This window comes from Blennius ocellaris, assembly GCF_963422515.1.
Source record: "Blennius ocellaris genome assembly, chromosome: 21".
NCBI classification, from domain to species: domain Eukaryota; kingdom Metazoa; phylum Chordata; class Actinopteri; order Blenniiformes; family Blenniidae; genus Blennius; species Blennius ocellaris.
In genome coordinates this window covers 1,957,329-1,975,861 of record NC_137670.1, presented here as the reverse complement: position 1 = coordinate 1,975,861, position 18,533 = coordinate 1,957,329, and the positions used below count along the sequence as shown (strand labels likewise).

The 18,533-nt window shown below is 48.9% G+C and overlaps 3 protein-coding genes across 3 annotated transcripts in view; 2 read left to right on the top strand and 1 right to left on the bottom strand.

Annotated features, from left to right (window-relative positions):
• Positions 1-1,423, top strand: part of wdr90 (WD repeat domain 90) — a 28,041-nt gene extending 26,618 nt beyond the window's left edge. The window contains exons 40-42 of the mRNA XM_080516972.1: positions 823-939; positions 1,026-1,110; positions 1,191-1,423. Of these exons, the coding sequence (XP_080373098.1) occupies positions 823-939; positions 1,026-1,110; positions 1,191-1,348 (360 nt within the window). The 3' untranslated portion in view covers positions 1,349-1,423. The remainder of the gene's footprint in view (positions 1-822; positions 940-1,025; positions 1,111-1,190) is intronic.
• Positions 1,424-2,134: 711 nt separating this feature from the next.
• rhot2 (ras homolog family member T2) lies at positions 2,135-12,449 on the top strand. The gene is made up of 19 exons (XM_080517167.1): positions 2,135-2,302; positions 4,017-4,075; positions 4,425-4,506; positions 4,605-4,648; positions 4,773-4,826; positions 4,923-4,975; positions 6,072-6,180; positions 6,274-6,375; positions 6,732-6,830; positions 6,921-7,029; positions 7,117-7,237; positions 7,509-7,593; positions 7,660-7,805; positions 7,908-8,008; positions 9,666-9,796; positions 9,942-10,022; positions 10,834-10,956; positions 11,085-11,287; positions 11,370-12,449. The coding sequence occupies exons 1-19, from the start codon at positions 2,266-2,268 to the stop codon at positions 11,485-11,487; spliced, it is 1,857 nt and encodes a 618-aa protein (XP_080373293.1). The 5' UTR covers positions 2,135-2,265; the 3' UTR covers positions 11,488-12,449.
• Positions 12,450-13,303: 854 nt separating this feature from the next.
• Positions 13,304-15,308, bottom strand: h1-0 (H1.0 linker histone). The gene has a single exon (XM_080517172.1). It carries the CDS (start codon positions 14,355-14,357, stop codon positions 13,752-13,754), a length of 606 nt encoding a protein of 201 aa, XP_080373298.1. The 5' UTR covers positions 14,358-15,308; the 3' UTR covers positions 13,304-13,751.
• Positions 15,309-18,533: the final 3,225 nt, after the last annotated feature.

The following is an 18,533-nucleotide window of genomic DNA, read 5'->3' as shown; positions in this document are numbered from 1 at the left end:
GTTCAGCTCTCTGAGGAAAGATAAACGCTGGTGGGAAAATGTAAATGAGTCACACTGACTGCAGTTATAAATAGTAATAGAGGGAATAATTCACTGGCAATACTGGTTGACATTATGTGTGATATCTATTATGGGGGGGGGGGTGCGGGGGGGGTGGGGGGGTGCATGTCAGGAGTTTTCAGGTTCTGAAACCTTTATCACCAAAAGAGACAAAAACCTGCGAACCAAGAATGAAACATCTCATAAAATGTCTCTACTGATTTTACCTTCATGTTTCATAGCTGCAATTTAGATAAATGTTATTTATTTTTATTTTTTTAGAACATTTTTAGCCACATCAGCAATTTAATCTTTTTTTTTTTTTGAGACAGATTTGACGGTTTTCACTTTTTTTTGTCCTGTTTTTTTTTTTTTTTTTTTTTAATAGGTTTTGCTATTTTATCCGTTTTTACCCATTCCGACTGTTTTTGATGTGTTTTTTTTTTTCTTTCTTTCTTTTGTTATACGTTTTGCTATTTTATCAGTTTTTAACAGTTCCGACTGTTTTAGCTTTTTTTGTCCTGGAGTTTTTTTTTTTTTTTTTTATATACGTTTTGCTATTTTATCCGTTTTCAACAGTTCCGACTGTTTTCGCTGTATTTGTCCTGGAGATCAGAGCATTTTATAAAAACATCTCGCCCTGCTCACAAACTAAAAACGAAGGAAGGTGTTTGTTTACCTTGTTTGCAGTCGCTCCACAGGGTCGCCTGCTTCCTCCTCTGCTGTGGGCGACGCTAAACGACAGAACGTTGATCCTTCTCGTTGGACGTGTGATGCTTCCAGGGTGGCGGTCGTCCGCCCAGCTTGGCCGCCTTCTGCCCAGACGACCCCGGCCTGCTGGTCTACACCGGCTACGGCGTGGAGAGAGAGCTGTCCTTTTACAGCCTGGCTGAAAAACGGGTAACCGAGTTCGGGGGGTCGTCCTGCTTCTCTGATCTCGAGAACGTCGACGCAACATTTTTTTTTTTTGTTTTGTTTTTTTGCAGATATTGAGGAAAGTGTCTCTGCCCCACTGGGCCTCGTGCTTCAGCCTCTCCTCCGGGAGTCGGCTCGTCGCCGTGGGATCTCAAGGTGAGCGCCTCCCTCCGGCCGGCGTCCGGCGGCGGCGGCGGCGGCGACGGTTCACCGTGTGTTTTTTGTTTTCCCAGCAGATCGAGTCCTGAAGCTGATCCAGTCCACCAGCGGCAGGTTTCAGGACTTCCTGCACCACAGCGACTCGCTGCAGACGTGTCGCTTCTCTCCGTCCGGACGGCTTCTTTTCTCCGTCGCCTTTAACGAGATCCTGCTGTGGGAGGTGCAGGGCCTCTGAACCACGGGTTTCATCACTTGGCCTCCGATTTCCTCGGCTGTCTTTCAGTTATTGGACATTTTGTTCGACACTGAATTAAAGAAAGTTGGAATTTCTTCTCTCGTCTTTACCTTTTAAGTTATAGTTTTAACCGATATGCTTTCTTAACATCTCGTCCTTTTAAATTTTTGATAATTTATTTGAGGTTTGCTTGTCTGTACTACTGACTACAGCTTTCAGCAGTAAGTCGTTTCTGACTGGCTTTTCAGTTAAAAGGTAGCGTGTAAAAGTGTATTCTATAGTGTGACGATGCTCATTTTGTACTGAATGTTCCTTCATGTCTTTTTCTAATAAAACATGAAAAAAAGACTTCAATTACATCTTTATCAGTAGTTTTTTTTCTATTGCTCCTTTTAGGATCAGCGTGACAACCTAAAGTGAGTATGTATGACTTTGTTATCCCATTTCATCATTCTATAAGTGAGATTGAGTGTGGGGGTTTTAATTTCAGACATGCAAATATTTATAATATTTCTTATTTTTGGTTCAAATCAGCTATTGAGTTGATAAAGATAATTGAGTTTTGTGAGAATATACAAGTTGTATTAACATTTATAACGCTTTTATACATTATTTTATCCCATTTTATACTTTTTTTTTACCAAGTAATTATCGTTGAGCACCGCTCAGCGTCAGACTGTGCAGTGCACACGACCGCCAGCAGGGGGCGTCTGCGCGCCGCCTCACCGTGACCGGCAGGGGGCGCGCTTCCTCCGCCCGTCCGCCTGTGAACCGGAACCGCTCGGAACGGTCTCACCTTGTGTCGCCGCGCAGAGGCACGCGTCTGCTTTTAACTGGGAATTTGACATTCAAATGAGAGATAAATGTCCGCGTGAGCCCCGCAGCGCGTGTGGCGGTGCCGCAGAAGGAGCGGAACCATGAAGCAGGACGTGAGGATCCTGTTGCTGGGGGAACGTAAGTCCTCGAGCGCAAGCTAAAGCGGCTAGCAAACATTAGCCGCCGATGCTAACAAGTCAATAACTTCGTCCCGTTCCCCTCGGCGGTAATAAAACGACAATCTGAGTGACGAGCGCGTCCCTTCGGACGAAATAACTGCTTTTCAAGTCACTTCCGGTCTGCAGAAGGTTCATTTGATTGACAGATAAAAACACTATGATAAAAGTTAATTTCCGTTACACGATTTCCGTTATTTTAACTCATTTGCTAACTCTGGTCCAAACTGTCAACATTTTCTAATTAGAACTTGTCTTTTCCAAGTGGTTTAATGAAGTTTATTCGAAGTTTGAAGACACTGACGTGTTGGCCTCACTGACGTGTTTTACCAGGCTTGTCCTCCAGGGGGCGCTGCCACTGACTGTATGTTGGCCTGTGGATGTGATACAAGTCAAGTTTCAGGCTGATTGAAGCGCGTGCGTGTTAATTATGCAGCAGTTCCTGTCCGTCCACCAGGTGGCGCTCTCACCGACTAAATTCATCAGTGCAGGACTGTGATCACACATGCAGGGCAGAGTTACACGTCACTTCCTGTTTTATGATGATGCCTCAATTTTCAAGGGACCGCCGTGGCCACGCCCTTTGACTTTTGAGGAAGTTCAGCACGAGAATTTCACAGTAAAAGCCCAATAATCAGACTTCCTGTTGGGTTTAGAGCTTGGGCGTGCTTCATATCCCGACCAATCTCAAGGATGATATCAACGATAGGCACCGTAGTACGTTGAAAGTATAACGTCTTAGACTGCTTCTTACCAATAGGTGGCGCTATTGCTGTCTCAACATGTATGAGTGTGGATGTTTTCACGACGGATGGTGGGATGAGAAGTTTGGGGTCGTGGACGGTGCAAATATTGACATTGTCCAGGGTCGTCTTATTAGTACACCTGTGCGTAATTCACATGAAATGACTGTAAAAACTCCTGGGTTCTTGAGGCCGACATGATTTCTTCCAGCAGTAAGAGAAGAAAGTTTGATGATTATAGCTCCTGGTATTTCTAATTGGCTTTTTGCGCCGCTTGTTGCCTGGAACCACGGCGACGATTCACGTTAGCATGTTTCAAGTCGTGCGAAGTGACGGCACTTTGCCGGCCAACCTGGGCTCCGGGGGAATTCAGACGACCTGCTCCCTGCTCAAATAACAGTCATTTTCTCAGAGAGGCCTTGTAATGACTTGTGCGAGAAAAATGCAGGTCTGGAGAACGGCAGGCGGGCTCAGATAGCGATCTTCAAACGGGGTCAGGTCGGGGCTGAACGCCAACGCCGTGTCCTTGGTTACCTGGTTTTCCACAGAGCTTGTTCTGAAAACGTTGTGGTCGTCACAAACGACTGTCAAACACACCGTGGTCGTCGTTACTGACGCGTGTCTTCACTTTATTGTCATTAACCCTTGATCAGACTCACTGGACGATGTGGACATTGATCCATTAAACCCTAATTTGTCTTTGAGGGATATTCTGCTGCTTCAATACTTTAATGGATCGACGTCAAACTCTGTTTAGTTCCAGGGCCACATATGAACGGATACACCTTGGTCATGGAGAATAGATTTCTCCAAACCTCAAAGTTACCGTATAAGATCGCTTGCCTCTTCGCCCGAATCCTCCAATTCTGAATGTTAAGCCGAAGCGCCGCGAGAGACGTCTCCTAATCGTCTTGTCTCCGTCTCGTCCAAAAGCCAAGGTGGGGAAGACGTCGCTGATCATGTCTCTGGTTGGAGAGGAGTTCCCAGAAGAGGTGAGTGTTTGGGGGGGGTGAGGACTCTGAGGCCACGTTTACACAAACCAGGGTTTTAGCTTTATTTTCTATAACGTCCAAATATCATTATTTACTCCTTTTATTGCCAAGTTCTTTCATGTTATCCTGTTTTATTGACCATGTAAACCAGTCTGTAATTAAAGCTTCTGTGTTTTTTATAACGTTTGTTACAATCCTGTGATTCTCATTCGACTTGTTGTTCTTGAAGTCTTTTAACAAACGGAACGTGTCTGAGTTGATAACACTGTTAATGTTGTGGTTCAAGTTCCCTCCAGATTAAAAGCAGCTTCAGGTTCCCTTCAGATTAAAAGCATGTCTTGTGGTTCAGGTTCCCTCCAGAGCGGAGGAGATCACCATTCCTGCTGACGTGACTCCAGAGAAGGTTCCCACACACATCGTGGACTTCTCCGGTAACAAGACCCCCGTTGCTCCATCAGGGTCTGTTTATTTGGAATGTATCAGTTGGAGAATTAATTTTATTTGTTTGTTTGTTTGTTTACTCTGATAGAAACGGAGCAGAGTGACTTGTTCCTCAAAGATGAAATCATCAAGGTAAACACACTGAAGGTCGTTGCTTTTGGACCTCATGACTTCAAAGGAAGTCAAAACAAAGCGGTTCTTTCTCTGCAGTTCGCACTCCTGCTTCATTAACGTTGTTGTTGTTGTTGTGTCGCAGGCCAATGTGATATGTGTGGTGTACGACGTCACCAACGAGGACACGATAGAGAAGGTCGGTGACCCGACGCGGCTTTATTGCTCTTGACCGAACGCGTGAATAAGAAAACACGAGTGGCTGACGACTGCGTCTCACCGCCTCGTCTTTCAGATCAAAACCAAGTGGATCCCTTTGGTCAACGGAGACGCAGAGAAAGGGAACAAGTATGTGTCGGTACAGTTTCACTCGTTTTCTTCTGTGTTACTTCAAAACAGGGGGGTACCCTCGTTTATCGCGGGGGTCACACGAAATCCGCAAAGTAGTTAACTTTGTACCAGTATTCTACATGTTTTAAGGCTGTAAATCCCATCACCACACACTTTATACACCTTCTCAGACCGGAATGAACATTTTCTCACGTTTAAACATCCCGAAGTTCAAACCTCGGTAGACTTTAAAAACAAACGTACCTCTGCGACCGCAGGTTCGTCTGTCGGAGCAGAAGGTTCCGTCGACCTCGTGGGGTTTGTCGGGAACAAACGTTGCAAACGTGCAGCAGCTTCAGAGTCTCGCTGCCGTCGATAAGACGTCGACGTACATTTGGCAAGTCGGACGAATTCGTGTACACGAGGCAACGGAGGTTGATTGGCGAAGGGTCTACAGTCCCTTGGCCAATCAGGATGCAGAACAGTGGGTGCTTTCAGACGCCTTAAAAAAAAAATGCATGCAAAATTGCACACAAAAAACCGGCGAGGCCGCGAAAGGCGAGGGACGACTGTATTAGCGTGTGCGCGTGTGTGTGTGTGTGTGTGTGTGTGTGTGTGTGTGTGTGTGTGTGTGTGTGTGTGTGTGTGTGCGTGTGCGTGTGTGTGTGTGTGCGCGCGTGTGTGTGCGTGTGCGTGTGTGTGTGTGTGTCGTTGACCCAAAATGTTTTAAACACATTTGAAAGCCTTTGAGAGGAAAACCAGTGACGACTCTTGTTAACAATCCGTTTAATTTGGACCAGTGTGAAGATTTATTCCGTCAAATTCCACGAATGAAGTTATTTTTTGGTTTCTTGAGCTCGAATGTTTGATGTTTTTTTGTTTATTTTCCTAGATAAGACACCAACAACACGTCTTATCGTGGAGGATTGTTTGGCCTCGTACTTTGCAGACGTAGAGACGATGAAGGTTTTGAGTCGTGATTACGAGGCGACAGACTTGATTGGTTCTCCTGATGGAGGCTTTATGACGCCGCTTAGAGCAAGAATGATGAACCTCATCTGGCCATTTATATATTTATTTGTTTAATTGATCCGTGTGTGTGTGTGTGTGTCAGGATCCCGATCATTCTGGTGGGAAACAAGTCGGACCTGCGCTGCGGCAGCTCCATGGAAACCATCCTCCCCATCATGAACCAGTTCTCCGAGATCGAGACCTGCGTTGAGGTGAACCGCGGCGCCACGTTGACACGTTCGCCGGGATCCCGTTGAAAACGCCCCCCCCCTGAGTTGTTTGTGCCGTTTCGTCCCTCCGTCAAGTGTTCCGCCAAGAACCTGAAAAACATATCGGAGCTGTTCTACTACGCGCAGAAGGCTGTCCTCCACCCCACCGCGCCGCTTTACGACCCGGAGGACAAGCAGGTGAGGTCCGGCGCCGCCTCCTGGTTTCCTGTATGGAAAAGGCTTTTTAGGGACCTTAGCATGCCCGTTAGCGTGCTAACAAACATTTTCCGATGGAGCTGAAATTTGGTAGGTGGCCTAATGGGGACGCCGCGGTCACGAATCACTAGCTAATTAGCTGGTTTTGATGCCGTTTTTTCAAAATAAGTCATTAAAAAATAAAATAATAAATTTTTACTTAAAAAATTATCATTAACCGGTCTAGAGGATGGTGCCCACCCCGACGGGCTTGAGCAAGGTCCCGGCCAACGCTACTTGCAGCTTTAATTATTTTTTTTTTCTTCTCGCCAACGTTCAATCTGGAATCTGTTCCCCAGCTCAAGCCGCTGTGTGTTCGAGCCCTCAGCAGGATATTCTACATCTCTGACCAGGACAACGACCGAATCCTCAGCGACGCCGAACTCAACTGCTTTCAGGTAAAAAAAAAATTTTTTTTTTATTTATTTATTCCGCGCATTTCTAGTATTTCAGGTGTTTAGTTGATGGTTTGTTTGTTTGTTCTTCAGAAATCCTGCTTCGGGAACCCCCTGGCACCTCAAGCCTTAGAGGACGTGAAGACGGTCGTTTGGAAGAACACCAGCGACGGCGTCCAGGACAACGGTCTGACCCTGAACGGTAAGAAAATAATTAAAAAAAAATCCAACAGCCGCCGGTTCAAACACCTGCAGCTCACAGTCCAGCATCACCTCCCTTCTTTTCCAGGGTTCTTGTTCCTCAATACCTTATTCATCCAGAGGGGGCGCCACGAGACCACGTGGACCATCCTGAGGAAGTTTGGTTACGACGACTGCCTCGAGCTGATGGACGACTACCTTTACCCCGAGTACGGAGAGTCGCTGGAGAGATCGTATCGCTTCCATTATAAGACACATTTTTAATCTACAAAGCTCATGCAAACCATAAAAAACAGTTTTCAACCCAATTCTCTAGAGGAACAGTTGTTTTCTGCGCTGCTTTTCCGGCGGCAGTAGCTGATCAGACCTCCGTGTTTTGCTTTTGTGTTGCCATTTGCACGTGTCGACGTTCGCGTGGCGTCCCCCGCCGTGTCCACCGAGACGCCGCCGCCGCCTCAACGTGTGATTGTTCTCCCCCAGACTGAGGGTTCCCGTCGGCTGCACCACGGAGATCAGTGCTCTGGGACGCCACTTCCTCCAGCAGCTGTTCGACAAGTACGACGAAGTGAGTCGCCGCCTCACCTGCCTCAGTTTTGTACCCCCCCCTCGCTAATTAGATTGTCCCCCACAGGACAAGGACGGCGCCTTGTCTCCGGCGGAGCTCAGGAACCTGTTCTGCGTTTGTCCCTACATGCCGTGGGGCGCCGACGTGTCGGCGGCGGTCGCCACCACGGACGACGGCTACGTCTCCAACCGGGGCTACCTCTGTCAGTGGATGTAAGCACGCGCGTGTCCGCGTCCCGAGGCGAGTCGGCGCCGCGCGAACACACGGCGCTCACATGTCCAACTCCCCCCCCCACCCCTCCCTCCGCCACGCAGGCTGCAGGCGCACCTCGACGTCCACCGCTGCCTGGAACACCTGGGATACCTGGGGTTCCCCATCCTCACCGAGCAGGAGGCGCTCACCACCGCCGTCACCGGTGTGTGTGTGTGTGTGTGTGTGTGTGTGTGTGTGTGTGTGTGTGTGTGTGTGTGTGTGTGTGTGTGTGTGTGTGTGTGTGTGTGTGTGTGTGTGTGTGTGTGTGTGTGTGTGTGTGTGTGTGTGTGAGGGCGTGTATGAGAGAGTGTGTGTGTGTGTGTGAGTGTGCGTATGAGAGCGTGTGTGTGTGTGTGTGTGTGTGTGTGTGTGTGTGTGTGTGTGCGCGCGTGTGTGAGGGCGTGTATGAGAGAGTGTGTGTGTGTGTGTGAGTGTGCGTATGAGAGTGTGTGTGTGTGCGCGCGTGTGTGAGGGCGTGTATGAGAGAGCGTGTGTGCGTGTGCGGGTGTGTGTGAGAGCGTGTGTGTGTGTGAGTGCGCGTATGAGAGAGCGTGTATGTGTGTGTATGCATGTGTGTGTGTGTGTGTGTGTGTGTGTGTGTGTGTGTGTGTGTGTGTGTGTGTGTGTGTGTGTGTGTGTGTGTGTGTGTGTGTGTGTGTGTGTGTGTGTGTGTGTGTGTGTGTGTGTGTGTGTGTGTGTGTGTGTGTGTGTATGAGAGCATGTGTGTGTGCGTATGAGAGCGTGTGTGTGTGTGTGTGTGTGTGTGTGTGTGTGTGTGTGTGTGTGTGTGTGTGTGCGCGCGCGCGCGTGTGTGAGGGCGTGTATGAGAGAGTGTGTGTGTGTGTGTGTGTGAGTGTGCGTATGAGAGCGTGTGTGTGTGTGTGTGTGTGTGCGCGCGTGTGTGAGGGCGTGTATGAGAGAGCGTGCGTGCGTGTGCGGGTGTGTGTGTGTGAGTGCGTGTATGAGAGAGCGTGTATGTGTGTGTATGCATGTGTGTGTGTGTGTGTGTGTGTGTGTGTTGACCCAAAATGTTTTAAACACATTTGAAAGCCTTTGAGAGGAAAACCAGTGACGACTCTCGTTAACAATCCGTTTAATTTGGACCAGTGTGAAGATTTATTCCGTCAAAATTCCACGAAGGAAGTTTTGGGGTTTTTTTGCTTCTTGAGCTCGGTTCCACATATGTTTTTGTTTATTTTCCTAGATAAGACACCAACAACACGTCTTATCGTGGAGGATTGTTTGGCCTCGTACTTTGCAGACGTAGAGAAGATGAAGGTTTTGAGTCGTGATTACGAGGCGACAGACTTGATTGGTTCTCCTGATGGAGGCTCAGAGCAGGAATGATGAACCTCATGTGGCCATTTATTTATTTTTATTTATTTGATTATTTGAGCAGTATACATTCTGCTTTTTAGGGTTTTTTTGGTCCCGGAGTCAAAAATCTAAAAAGTTTTGATGAACTTCCAAACCGTAAACACTTTAAAAACCAGATTTTTTTTTATTTTTACAAGTCCTGTAAAATACCATAATGAGCAATTCCCCCCCCAAAAAAAGACTTTCCTCCATTTACCACTAGAGGGAGCTCTACCGTTAACAATCAATGATTCCTTGATGCTATAAATTATAAAGAAGTTGATAAAATAGGTTGTTTTGTTTGTTTTTTAATCTCAAGTCGGGTCAGAATTGTGGTTTGTACCAAAAAATGGGGAGATATCCAGTTTTTTTCTTCAACTTTCAGAATGTGGGCGTGTGTTGGTGTCGGAAACAAACTCATTCATTTATATCTTTTGTGTTTATTTATTTTTAAACGTTTGCAGTAACGAGGGAGCGAAACGAGGACCTGGAGAAGCGGCAGACTCAGCGCTCGGTGTTCCTCTGCAAGGTGATCGGCCCCCGAGGGACGGGCAAGACGGCCTTCCTCCAGCGCTTCCTGGGCCGAAGTCTTGTGGTACGGCGCCCCCCCGCTGGCCGGGAGGGGAAGCCCACTCGTTCCTCAATCAGATGTGATTCATTCGCCCTATAATGACACAAGGACTTTTTTTTTCTTTTTCCCCACTTTGTTGTTTGTTTGTTTGTTGTTGTGCCTTTCATAGAGTGAGGAAAGCTGCAGCAGTGCCTTGTCTCCGTACGTCATAAACACTGTCCAGGTCAACAAGCAGGAGAAGTTCCTCATCGTGAGTAGCGTCCATGCTGAACTGTGAGCTTTGGCTGCGTCTCAATTCTCCCCCTTAGCCCTACCCCTTACTCCTCCCCCTTTGAAATGCCCGTTCACGAGAGTCTGAGGGGTGTCCCGTTTCACTACTGCGCAGAGTCTGAGGGGTGAGGTGAAGGGCTATTCACCCCTCAGCAGAGCATTTCCAGATGCACACTTCAAACAGAGGGGTAGGAGGACATGGCGCCGAAGGACTCTCATTTCACATCTATACGCTTCTAAAGTTATATATACCTGTTGTGTTTTATACTAGTAAGAGCGGCAGTAGTGCTGCCGTCTGGAGCTTCCGTGTGTCTTTGTTTGGTAGAGACGTGTTATAACATGTTATTATTACACTGTCGAGTTCCAAAGTCTTCTAATATGGGTGTTTTGAAAACGGGGACAAACAAGGACGCTCCTCCGCTTTCACATGGCGAATGAGGAAATATTTCTGAAGTCCAAATACGGCGCAAAAAACTGAAGTAATCCACGTCTCCGCCTATTTCTTGACGTGGAAAACGAAACGGCTAAGGGGTAGGCGTAGGGCTATGTGGTAGGCGTAGGGCTAAGGGGTAGGCAGAGGGCTAAGGGGTAGGCAGAGGGCTTAAGGGGTAGGCAGAGGGCTAAGTGGTAGGTGTAGGGCTAAGGGGTAGGCAGAGGGCTAAGTGGTAGGTGTAGGGCTAAGGGGTAGGAGTAGGGTTAAGAATAGAATTGGGATTGGTCTTTTGCCTCTGACCCCCGAAGCTGAAGCGTCGTGTCGTGTCGTCCCCCCCCCCCCCCCCGTCCCCCCGCAGCTCAACGAGGTGGACGTGGACACGGAGTTCCTCAAAGCGTCGGACGCCTCCTGCGACGTGGCTTGTCTCATGTACGACGCCAGTGACCCTCATTCCTTCGACTACTGTGCCAGCATCTACAAGGTGGGCCTCCAGACCACTTCCGACCGTCGGCCATCTTTAACCACCACTCGTTTTGTCCGACCACGCCGCGCTTTAATTGTAGGGGGGAGGGGAAATACTTGCTCACGTGTCGACTTTGTCTCCCGCAGCAACACTACATGGAGAGCAACATCCCCTGCGTGCTGGTTGCGTCCAAGGTGGACCTCCAGGAGGTGCGGCAGTTCCACGGCATGGCGCCGGCAGAGTTCTGCTACAAACACCGGCTGCCGGCGCCGCTGCCGTTCTCCAGCCTGGCGCTGGACTGCGGCAGCCGCAGCCTCTACAGCCGGCTGGCCTGGGCGGCCATGCACCCGTACGTCCGTCCCCCCCGTCGTAGGACAGGCTTTGTGTGGTTCTTGACCGCTGACGGACTTTTTGTTTGTTTCTTCCTTCAGACACCTGAACGGCTCCGACATGAGCAGCACGTCGTTCTGGCTGCGGGTGGCGTTGGGCTCGGCCGTGGTCGCCGTCCTGGGTTTCGCCATCTACCGAGCCGTCGCCAGACTGAAATGACCACCTGATGTACAACAGTGGCTTCTTTTCTTCCTTCAACATCCTGACGTTCCCTCCTTCCCTCCAGACCAAACCCACATGAACAGACCCACCCATATCGTTTCACTTTTCCCGCCACCGGAAGCTCTTCCCAAGTCTGATCTCCTCTTCCGCGGCCGGCGGCGCCTCGACCACCGCCGCCCCGGAGCAGCTGGAACCCTTGGAGGTCGCGTTTTCCCTGGATTTTCCAGCTTCGCCCGCCTTAACGACGTCCGACCGACAAAGAACTGCTGACGCTTTCTGTCCCCTCGACGGTGCTTCGGCTGGACGACTCTTATGAAGTCGGTGTTTCTTGAGCGACTTTGAAAAAATGCCAAATCGATTTAAAAACGGAAACCCAAAGAGGCGCATGTGAAGGATTTCCAAAAAAAAAAAAAAGGGACAGACGTGACGATTGGCTGCATTGAAGACGCTTTTCTTTGAGATTTAACAAGGTTCTATGTCTTTTGCCAAAAAAAAAAAAAACCAGCCAACAGCAGCGATTATTCACAGCATGGCGAGAATTGATTACCTATATAGCTTGAATCTTCCTTTTTTTAAATGTTTCTAGCTGTATGGCAGCGTGACGAGGAGTGTTTGCATGAGGAACTATTGCTTTCGTGTTAAAAGGGGGGGGGGGGCCAGCTAAATGACGGAAACTACAACTAAACAACATTTGCTCAGTTTTCTTCTTATGTTCACATTGAATCAAATATTTAGACTGAGATTGAAATGGAACGACGACTTGTGACGTTGCTGTTCACACCCGATGCGGTTCGACGGCACCGCCGTGTTTTCCTGAATCATTTAGCCAGGGGGGGGCCGCCGCCACTGCCCCCCCCCCCCCCCCCCCCCCCACGACACGCCATCGTCTTTTAAATCAGTGTTTTCTTAACGAAATTGAAATGGATTTAGTTGCTTTAATAAAACACCAGAGCAGACTGGCTGGGCGATTTGCCCACAAAAGTCAATATTGATGTTGAGAGACATATTTTTAATTTTTTTTTTTTGCTTCTAATCGTTGTATGGGCTCAGTTTTTGGGTGTTTTTGCACCCAGCAGGGTGCCTCGGTGGGTCTCGCAGCCCCTTTTTTGACCCCTCCAGGTCGCAATCCTCCCAGAAGCCAGACCAGACTGAGTTCTGTTGAGGGGTAACGAGTCTGCGATGTCGCCTTCCGTAGTTCGGCTCCTGTCTCCGCCCCCCCCCGCGGCGCCGCTTCCACCGGAGGAGAAGTTCCCGCGAAGCTCCAGTAGATGGCGCTGTTGTCAGGTGAGAGGCGGGCGTGTCTGCAGAAACAATCCCCACTCTTCTCACCCGTTTCTACTAGAAATACAGTTAATACTCATACATGTGGGAGACAAACCTCTTCCAACTACACGTCGCGTCTGGATTGTAGTTTTTTACGCGCTGATTCTATAAAAGTCCCTTTATTCTATGTTCGTCACACTTTCCCAACTGAATCTTATCGGTTTTACGTCTATAAAAGTTTTTTCATTACTATTTCCTAAGTTCGTTTTGGAAAAACTACACGGTTGAACTTTTCTATCTAACTTCTAAACCCCCACAAACGCATTTCTGGAACATTTCCAGACAATATAGATGCATATTTATATATGGTGTATGTAATTTAATGTATTTGTCGGGGCTAAATTGTTGTAATCAATCATATTATGTCCTGATTATATATCACGGACACCGGAATTCATCCTTATAAATGACCCGCCGCGCGTATTTACGCACGCGTCAAACCAACAAAAACCAAATGTGCGCAGTAAGTTTTCAGACACTTCTTTGGGAAGATGACAAAGATTTTTATTGTTTTACAGAGTAAACAGTCTTCAAAAGTGACTGAACATGTTAAAGTACACAGGGGGGGTTGAATGACAACTATGGAGCCTTTTTTTTCGGGGGGGGGGGTCGAATCTCGCTGACGTCCGCCGCGCATCGTTTAAAAACTCCACAATGCGCAGCATCCAGACACTTTGTACTACCAGTATGACTCGTGCACTAAAAAAAAACCCACTACACGGGAGTCCCAACTGTAGGTACGGCCGCGGTGTGAACCGCCGTGGAAAAAAAGCGCACAATGATTTTTCTACAGCTTCTTAGTGCGACGAGGAGAAAAACTTACTGGTAAAAACAGCAGAAGTTCGTATGAGACCTTACAAAAATAATACATATACGAAAAACATCTCCTTAAGTATGTACAGGGACTTTTTTTTTTTTGAGCGTCAGATAGTGTCCGTTCACTTCTTCTTGGAGGCTTTGCCTGCCTTCTTGGCCGCCTTGGCTTTGGGCTTCGCCGCCTTCTTGGCCGGCTTGGCCTTGGGTTTGGCCGCGGGCTTGGCTCTCTTCGCCGCCGGGGCTTTCTTGGCTTTGGCCGGCGTCGCCTTCTTCGCCACCTTCTTCACCTTCTTCGCGGGCGCCTTCTTGGCTTTCTCCGGCGTCTTGGTCACCTTCTTGGGCTTGGTCGCCTTCTTGGGCTTGGGCTTGACCGCCTTCTTCGCCTTGGCCGCGGGCGCCTTGGCGGCGGCGGCGGCGGCGGCGGGGGGCTTCCTGGAGTCCTCCGGCTTGGCCAGGCGGAAGGAGCCGGACGCGCCGGTGCCCCTGGTGCGGCGCAGCGCCCCGCTGAGCACCAGCCTCTTCAGGGCCAGCTTGATGTGCACGTCGGCGCTGTCGCCCACCTTGTAGTTCTTCTTCACGTACTTCTGGATGGACTGGCGCGACGCGCCGCCCCGGCTCGCGTCGTGGACGATCGCCGCCTTGATCATCTCCGAGTACTTGGGATGCTGCGGCTTCTTGGGCTTGGACGCCTTCTTGGCTTTCGCCGGAGCCGCCGACGTCTCCGCCATGGCCACTTTGTGTAAAGTTGACGAACAAGTCCCGGAGGGAGGGGAGGGGGGGTGGGGGTGGGGGTGCGATCTGACCCGGCGCGCCGCTGCTGGCTCGTCGGAATCACACAGACGCGCGTGAAGCCACAAATAAAGGCTTTTTTCTCTCTCTCTCTCTCTCTCTCTCTCAAAGTCCCACTTCCAAAAAAAAAAAAAAAAAAAAAAAATAGAAGCTTTTTTGTTTGTTTTTTTTCTCCTAAATATGTGAAACGAGATAAAAAGTCATCCACGCAAAGTGACGCGTCCGTCCGCCGGATCACTTAAGTGTCTTATTCCACAGGCGCTACGCTGAGCCTATGAAACCTAGCTGCGGACGTGATTGAGAACACCAACTGCCAGCAGCTGATCTAGCGGACTTCCATGGAACTGGCGCGGTCCCGTTTGTGTTTCTTCGTCCTCCATCTCCGGCGAACCGCGGAGCGCCCGGCCGCGCCGCCCCCCGCGGCGCCCGGCGGCCCGGTACCGGAGACCCTGGGCTTCCCGGCGACCCGCTCGCCCCGCGCCCCCGCCGCCGGGCAACAACTTTTATTCCGGGAAAACCGGCCGGAGGGAGCGCGCGCCGCCGCCGATTTTGCACAATTCGCCCCAAATTGACCCGAACGCACGGAACCCGGGCGCAAATCTCCGCGCGCGTGCGAAAGGTGAATCTGTGCGCGGCCGGGCGCGCGCCGCCCGCGCGCCGCCCCGCCGCCCCGTGCCTTTTAATCCGCCGATACGTTTTCGCAACTAACACAGTCCGGCCATTGACTTTGAGTGACGTGGTCGAGGTTATTTACCGTTAAACCTCATTTAAACGAGGTGTCACGGCGCGCGAGCCGCGGGTGACGGTCGGCGCGGGGCCGGCGGTGGGTTCGGGGTGCGGGGCGCCGCGGGGTGCCCCCGGGTTTCGCCGCTTTTGGGCCCAGAGTTTGGTGCAAAGTGTCACTATGGCGGCGGCCGGTGCGCCTCCATTGTCAGGAAAGTTGCCAACACCTCCGGAGATCCGGGCTCCTGACGGCGGGTCATGACGGTGACCCCCGTTATTAGTGGCGGGCGTGGGGGGGTCTGAGGTGCGGGGGGGTGGAGGGTGGAGGGTGGTGTGGGGGGGGGATGCGGGGCCGCGTTTCTCCAGGACGGGACGCACTGACGGCTCTTTTGTTCAGGACCTGCCGCACAAAGCTCATTTCATTTCTCTCATCATGATGAGGATGTGCGGGTTCGGGGCCACTCCATCAACACCCTCCTCCACCACCCCTCCACCCCCCTCCCCGCCCCTCTCCACCCACCAAAACAAAACAACAAACAAACAATGAACTTTACACGGATCCTCCTGCAGTGGTTTTAACATCAGGTCTGTCGTCCCTCCCTGAAACGCCATTTTGATTCCTATAAGTCGCAGCAGCTGGAACCAGTGAGTTCTGCGTGCTTCTCACTTATTTAAGAAACTATTTCAGGATAATAAGCAGATTTTTTTTTAATTTTTTTAATTTTTTTGTAAACACTTCCACGTCAGTCAGCGGCGCAAAACGTGCAGGACGAGCCCCGCAGCCCCCAGACACACATTTAATGGAATTAAAAGGGAAAACACTAATCCTCACCTTAGTGTTTTACTCTTCCTCACCTTAGTGTTTTAATATTCATCACCTTCGTTTTTATATCAACTGTCGCTGGTTAAACTGCGTCAGGAATCACTGGACCCACTGTGTCCTCCACCACTTCTTGTTGTTGTTGTTGACAGGCTGGTTAACTCGTGAGTTAGTGAAGCCAAGAGGGGGGGGGGGGGGGGGGGGGTCATGTGGTCCAGCTGGGCAGAAGAGGGAGGGACTGGATGAGAGGATGAGTTGGTGAATGGATGAATGTCCATGTCGAGCTGTTTATAATACAAATAAAAGGGGATTTTTTTTTTGTTTGTTTGTTTTTTTAAGTGGCGCATTTAAACGATAGTGGGTGTGTGCAGCGGGTCGGGGTGTGTGTGGGTGTGTGGGTGAGGGGGGGGGGGGGGGGGGGGGGGGGCACAATGACTATATATACTAACTCATGTCTTTGTGACAACATGAACAACGTCTATTGTTTGCGACTTTTGTTTGGCCACGTGCAGCAGGAAGAGCTGGTTGTTAGAGGGGGGGGGGCTTGTTTTTGTCACTGAAGTATTATTGCCCCCCCAACACACACACACGCACGCGCACACACACGCACTTTGAGCGCTGCGTTGCCTCCCTGCTGAAAACCTCAAACTCTCCTCGGATCGTCTTCAATCCGCCACAAACGGGTGTTTTTGCTCCAGGTTTGTTCTCCTCGTGGAGCCGCAGACCCCCGGATTAGTTGAATAATCAATTAGTAGAAGCCATTTTGATTTTTTTTTTTTTTTTTTGGTTATCGATAGAATCGCAACGGATCTTTTGTTTTTTTTTCTTTGTCTGGATTTTGCATCAATTTAAATGAAAACAAAAACATTCCATTTATTAATGTAACCTTGGGCTGAAGGAAATAGATTCTGTAACATTAATGTGCAAAAACACAATGAACAAAAATGATTAATTCAACATTGTCAAATGAAATGTTTATGACAGATTAACCTGAAAGTATTCCGGTTTCACCGTCTCGGCTTTTCTGTCGTACATTGTAGTAAACAACAATTCAGCAGTGTCACCTTGAGCTGAAGTGACATTAATGCTCCGAAAAAATCATGAAATCACACAAATTAATGGCATTTTTTAATTATCAGTTGATATTAGACATGTCAAAAACATATGCAAAATATAGATGCATAAGAAAAAAATTCTTGACTACTAATACCTTTTTGGAACATTTCTGTCATAATACACCTTTTCTGTGTTTCCCATCATGGTAACCTTGAATTGTTTAATAATGTGACCTCAGGCTGGAGGAGGTCGATCACCTTAATCCAGATGATTGCTCCAGAAAGCAAACGATGGATGATTGATTTAATCCTTAAAACAGACGACACGACACTAAACAAAGCCAGAGCAATAAGTAACCAAAATATCCAAACGACCTCTTACAACACGTGTCTGAATTCTTTTGTTGTCGATGACAGGTTGGACTATATAAAGCAGAATATATAAAACAGGCCGTTAATTCTGTAGTGACGTCGTCTTTTGAAAATGTCCACACACTCAGATATCTGTAATTCTAATACTGATACAGATGCTGATTCAGCTTTGTTTAGATGGAATGAAAGTATTAAAACATTCTAATCGCATGAGTGCTGTCTAATTATACATGATAATAATGTCACAATGCCTATAAACACAGAAAGAGATTGGAAGAAGTCATTGATATACGATGATGGTGTCAGAAAGCAGTTGCATCACAAGTGTATTTACAGGAGCGCGTCAAAGTGTGTTTTAGCATCGCGCCGCTAAATTTATCTGACGCCAGTTTGTAATTTTAGCCCGCCGAAAACTCAGTCCAGCCTCGTCCTGGTCTCTCTCGGCCCCAAGGCATTGTGGGTAACGTCATCCTCCGTTTCACTGGCGAAGGCTTCAGGAGCTCCCCGTCGGGACGCTGGGTCACTTTTCAAAACGTTCTTTCATTTGTTTGGCTTCAAAAAGCAGAACCAGGTGAATTTCAAGATGCTTCTGGGAGTCACGTCACCAAACTGGCCCGAGATCATGACTCGTGACATGAGAACATGACTTGTTTAAAATGTTCCTCGCGTTTCTGACAGTTTTGCCAAAGTATTCAGAAACTGGAGTTTCTTGGATTTTCTCTCACGTCCATATTGGAAATGGAACCGTCGATGAATTCTCTCCTCTAACGTTCTGCGGGAAATACTTATTTCATCACACTACTGCAGTTTCTTTTATCGAGTCTCGTCTCAGTGTCTGTAGGAGGAAACAGGCCTGGACTGTTTGGCGGTGAGCAAGAAGACCGTCAGTGTGATCGTCACGAACACGCTGCCGTTCGGAAAATTCCAAAACGAAGCTCCACGACTCTGCCCTTGGTTGGGCGTTAGAAAAAAATAGAACGACACGAGGGCACGTTATGCAATTAGGTTTTAAAAATATCACGATAATGGAAGAAAGCTTTGTGAAGACATCGCGACGCTGGAAGCCTCGGCGGAATCGGGTTTCGGGTTCTCAACGGGTTGAAACTCTACGATGAGGCCGTGTCGCGTCGGAACATAACGGAAAA